The sequence below is a fragment of the Microtus ochrogaster genome, chromosome 21 (assembly GCF_000317375.1).
Source record: "Microtus ochrogaster isolate Prairie Vole_2 chromosome 21, MicOch1.0, whole genome shotgun sequence".
In the NCBI taxonomy this organism is placed as follows: Eukaryota; Metazoa; Chordata; class Mammalia; order Rodentia; family Cricetidae; genus Microtus; species Microtus ochrogaster.
The window spans coordinates 2,185,249-2,190,704 of record NC_022022.1 but is presented as its reverse complement, the minus strand read 5'-3'; the positions used below and the strand labels follow the sequence as shown (position 1 = coordinate 2,190,704).

General features: G+C 49.4%; 1 protein-coding gene across 1 annotated transcript in view; it reads right to left on the bottom strand.

Moving 5' to 3' along the window:
• Positions 1-2,128: 2,128 nt before the first annotated feature.
• The window catches only part of LOC101979959 (high affinity immunoglobulin gamma Fc receptor I), a 10,796-nt gene continuing 7,468 nt past the window's right edge, over positions 2,129-5,456 (bottom strand). The window contains exons 6-8 of the mRNA XM_013349841.1: positions 4,821-5,072; positions 3,652-3,936; positions 2,129-2,523 (exon numbers count right to left, since the gene is read on the bottom strand). Of these exons, the coding sequence (XP_013205295.1) occupies positions 2,342-2,523; positions 3,652-3,936; positions 4,821-5,072 (719 nt within the window). The 3' untranslated portion in view covers positions 2,129-2,341. The remainder of the gene's footprint in view (positions 2,524-3,651; positions 3,937-4,820; positions 5,073-5,456) is intronic.

Genomic DNA, 5,456 nt, shown 5'->3' with positions numbered 1-5,456 from the left:
AGACAGGGTTTCTCTGTGGCTTTGGAGCCTGTCCTGGAACTAGCTCTGTAGACCAGGCTGGTCTTGAACTCACAGAGATCCGCCTGTCTCTGCCTCCTGAGTGCTGGGATTAAAGGCGTACGCCACCATCGCCCAGTGTGAATATTTTTTTGATATTACCATTTTTCCTTTATTTTTTCTTATTTTTGCTGTCATTAAACTAAATGGTTGTCTCTCCCCCTCCTTCCCTCTCTCCTTCCTTTCCTCTCCCTCTCTCTCTTCTCTCTCTCTGCCTCCAATTTGCCAATAAGATGTACACTGCCTGTCTGCTGCCATGTTCCCTGCCACGATGGCCATGGCCTCACCATCTGAAACTGTAAGCCAGCCCCAATTAAATCCTTCCTTTTGTAAGTTGCCTTGGTCATGGTGTCTCTTCAGAGCAGTAGAAAATTAAGACTAGCGGTGTGTGCTCTTTAGGTTCTGAGCCAGCTTTAATTTCGTAAAGAGTTATTTGTATTTTTTTTTACATGATGTGTATCTTATTCCCTTTGAGGTAAGAGCTGTGGTGTTTTGGGTTTGTTTTGTTTTGTTTTGTTTGGTTGAGACAGGGTTTCTCTGTGCAGTCCTGACTGTCATGGACTCCTGTAGACCAGGCTAGCCTCGAACTCATAGAGATCTGCCTGTCTCTGCCTCCTGAGTGCTGGGATTAAAGGTGTGCACCACCATGGCCAGCTTGTTTTGTTGTTTTAAGATGTATTTTTTTAATTGTTTTAGATCTGAAAGCCATGCATGTGTAAGTTCCTGGAAGAGGCCAGAAGAGGGCACTGAACTCCCTAGAGCTATAGTTACAAGCAGGCACAGACATGGAATTCAGGTCTTGTGGAAGAACAGAAAACGCTCTTAACCCCTGAGCCATCATCTCTCCAGCTCCAAGACTGTTTTTCACACTGACAATTTCTGCGTGTATTCTGCAACAGAGTGTATCTCTTCCAGGGACCAAGGACTATTATCCCCGTGCCTCTTAGCCTATTGGTCCCTGGCTATAAGCCTCAAAGTCCCCTTGATTTCCACTAATGGCTCTCACCCGATGAGACTTAACGCTATGCCACACGCTCTCTGAGGACCAGGAGCCCTAGCCCAGCAGAGTCCAGAATTCTAGAGATGAGCAGCACCAAGACCTTCAGTGGGTCCTTAGGAGTGAGCGTAAGTGGAGACAGGATCTATTCCTTGTTTCTAGGATTCAGTCTTCCTCGTATGGTCAGAGTACACTGGAGGCATCCACATGTGAGCTGTGCCTTCCAAAAGGTATTCCTTCCAGTGTTCCAACCCTGTTCTAGGCTCCAGCTTCCAGGCGGTACGGGAAGGAGAACACTAAAGCAGCCCTGTGGGGTCACAAGAGAGTGACGATCGCTTGTCAGATGGTCATTCATCTAACCCCAAACCTTCATGCCACAGCCGGGAAAGGCTGCTCGCATGAGGGGCTACCTGGACCCGAGGGAGGTAGATGGATGAATCTAACCTCAGGACACTGCTGACCTTGCTCCTGTGGGGGGTGAGATAGCAAATATGGGCAGGATGCAAGAAGGGAGACAGTGAGGAAGAGAACACAAATTTGGGGTGGGGCCCTGTAGCTTTGAAGCCTGTCCTGGAACTAGCTCTTGTAAACAAAGCTGGCCTCGAACTCACAGAGATCCGCCTGCCTCTGCCCCCCAATGCTGGGATTAAAGGCGTGCACCACCACCGCCCAGCAAGAACACAAATTTTGATGATGATGTGTCCTGGTGACTGGCCTTAACCCAGCTTTACCCTAGGCTGTGATATCTGTGTCTGCTCCCTGGGACGCCTTTCCCTGAAAGCACCCCCCTGTGAGGGGAGGTGCAGTTCTCCCTTCTGGGGAGGAGGGTTGCGCCTGCTCTAACTCCCAACTCCTCAGACTGGAGTCCTCAGAGCTGGTTCCTGTTCAGAGGGGCTGTGAGGTTGTTTTCCCTGTGAGAGTCACTTCCTCCCATTCCCATTCCTCTGCACTGTAAGGCACAACATCACGTGCATACAACAGAACCCCGCTATGACTGGGCTCCATATTTCACAAGACTCCTTTAGAGTAGGTCTGCCTTCAAAAGTCTGACTACCAAGTTTGTCTCCACTAGAGTCAGTTTGTACATTTGCTTTATTTGAGCGCCACGTGCCAGGGTCCCACAGTCTGAGTGTCAGTTATCTTTTGGAAGTTTGTGCCTCAGCGCTGGCACAGGGAGGGAGGGAGTCAGCTGTCCAGGTCCATGGTCGCCCACTGAGCTGCGCCCTCTTTTGGTGCGGTCCGTCTCGCAAGGTCTCTTTCTTCAGACACATCATCGCTTCTAACTTGCTAGGCGGAAGTTTCTTTCTTCCCCTCATCAGAAACGAAACAGACTTCTACATTGTAGTTTTTCCTTCTTGGCAACATTTTATATATTTTCACACAGAGAACTGTGTCCACCAAAAGCATTATTCCCATTGCCAGAGAGAAAAGGATGTGAAACCAGTCAGGGGCAGATGACGATTGGTGACCTGAAAGAAAAAAATCCTTTGACATTGGAGTGATCCAGTAAAGTTGTTTAAGAGACTGAGGAAGGCTGTCTGTCCCCCAGAAATAAGTTCAGGGGACAAGAAATTTGCAGCCATTCCAGATGGGCCCTTCAGGTGGACCAAGCTCCTCGGGAATCTTACACTGTCCTTAACTTCAGAGACAGCTGCTATTTCTGTATCTTTGATGCTTAAAGCAGGTTTCAAGATTCCTCCCTGCCAGAGCCTTGGTTCTGGAGCTCATGAACCCTCCAACTCAGTCAGATACAGTCAGGAGAGTGTGTTGTCCACGCACGCAAACTGTAAAGCCATCATGGGAATCCGTCATCAAAGCCCACACCTGTGTCCTGGCTAGTTTTACGTCAACTTATCACAAGCTAGAGTTATCTGAAAGAAGGGACCCTCAACTGAGAAAATGCCTCCATAAAATCCAGCTCAACTGCATTTTCTCAATTAGTGATTGATGGGGGAGGGCCCAATCCATTATGGGTGGTGCCATCCCTGCTCTGGTGGTCCTGGATGCTATAAAAAAGCAGGTTGAGAGAAACTCTGACTCAAAAAAACTAAAAGACAAAAATCAAAAGAAAGAAAAATAAGGCGGGTTGAGCAAGCCACGAGGAGCAAGCCAGTAAGCAGCGCTCATCCACGGCCTCTGCATCAGTTCCTGCCTCCAGCTTCCTGCCCTGAGTTCCTGTCCTGACTTCCTTCTCTGATACGCTATAGTGCTCTATAAATGTAAGTCAAACAAACCCTCTCCTCCCCAGCTTGCTTTTGGTCATGGTGTTTCATCACAGCGATAGAAACCCTCACTGAGACACCCCCAATGTCGTCTGCAGTGGGTGAATTGGGGGGGGAGCAAAGGGAAGTTGAGAGAGAGCAAAGGGAGGGGAGGCAGAAGATGAAGGAAACAGACAGAAGGAAGAATGGGATGAAGGAAAGGAGAATAAAGAAAGGGGAAAGTGACAGACAGGAAAAGAAAGAAGGAAATTCAGGGAAGGCGGGAGGGAAACAGTGCAGTTCTGACACATGGCGCTCCGCTCGTGAAGTGTGAAGTGTTCCCCTTCCCCGTCAGCCCCACGGGAAGAAAGAGACCCCCACTTCCCGCACACTCACCAAGTGTTCTAAGCTCCAGCTCAGGACTGTGCTTAAGGACACTGCCGTCCTCTGTGGCTACCTCACACCAGTACAACCCAGAATCTTCGCTTCCGGCACTTGGTATGTGGTACTCTGAGGATGTATTCCTATCCTCCAGGATCTTGCTACCCACGTAGAAGGAGAAGTAAAGCCGCAAGCCAGGACTCTGTACGAGCAACTTTGTCTCACAACTCAGGGTGACCGGACTCCCCTCCAGGAAGGGAGAAGACAAGGATGCTCTCAGCACTGGAGCTGCAAACAGCTCTAAAGAGAAAGTCACGGGGGGGGGGGGGCAGAATGTCCCGTTCAGTGGCAGTGCCTCCAAAAGACTCCCCTTTGTGAATCTCACCCCAACAGAATGACTTCCCCCCGTTGCCAACAGAGAGTCATATTTCTAGTAGACCAGACTGGTTGCCAGTGTGTGTGTGTGGGGGGGGGGGAGGCTCTGTCTACTAGGAAACATGGACCACACTGGCAGGAACCCAGAGTCATCACTAACACGCACCTGCCAGCTAAGTCACTCATTACCTGTGCTCTTCAAAAGAGAAGCTGGGGCAGTAATTTCTTCCCCCACAGAAATGAACTGTTTTTCACATAGGAATACCTTGCCTTAGTTTGAACACTAAGATGGCAAGCCATGGAAAGAGTTGAAACAAAGATTGTGTGCAAATTGGACAGAGAAAACTGTTTGGTTTGCAGAAGCTTAAGGAGAAGTGAGTTCAGAGGTTACATGATCCCAGACACACAAATGGAAAGCAAAAGCAATTCCTAATGTCTTTCTGGCTTCTAGGAAATTTCTATGGCAATTTCATGAGCTTTAACTGGAGTGTTTTCTAGCAACTCTGGCTACCCTGAGTGAGTGAGTCTCAGGCCTTAGCAGCTAAAATAAATAGACGAAGTATATAACCGCTGTCCCCTGACTTTGACATGTGCCCCTGTGATCACTGATGGGCCATTGTGGGTGCTGAAAAGAGCAATGGATGGGGACTCAGAGACCTCAGTTCTGGTGCTGGCCCAGAAGGTGGTCACTGGGTGGCCTTTGGGGAAGCTATTTGCTTCCCCGGAACTCAGTTTCCTCCTTTGTAAATTGAGGTTTCTCTGGTCCCTTTGGCCGGGACTCTCCTCTAGACCGGATACCTTTCACATACCTTTCACAGTGACAGCCATTCCGGCAGACTCGAAGCGGAGGTTACTTCCCATTCCTGAGCAGTGGTAGACGCCATTGTGACTCAGGTTGGTTTTCAGAATTTTGACCTCAGAACCTCGAGAAAAGTTAAAGGATTTTCCATTTTGATAGAAAACCACATTGTACACCAGCTTGTTCTTCCATCCATGACATCGCAAGGCCAGAGGTTCTCCTTCCGTGAGGACTCTGCGGGAGGCTTGGAGTAGCAGCAATTCTGAAAAGGGAGGACCACAGTGGTTGCAAGCACAGGGGAAGAACAAGGAGGCCGAGTCTTGGCCCTGGAGACTTTTATATATTACACTATTGCAACATTCCAACCTCAATCTCTGCTGTGGCCCACACCTTAGTCCCGCTTTCAAATCTCTTCTGCTTTGGCAGAAAGAAAAATGACCTTTCCCAGCAGCTGGGCACACTACCCAGTCCCCCATCATCTTCTCCAGCAGCTGCACACACTACCCACTCCCCCATCATCCTCTGCAGCAGCTGTGCACACTACCCACTCCCCCATCATCCTCTGCAGCAGCTCTGCACACTACCCACTCTCCCATCATCCTCTCCAGCAGCTGCGCACACTACCCACTCTCCCATCATCCTCTGC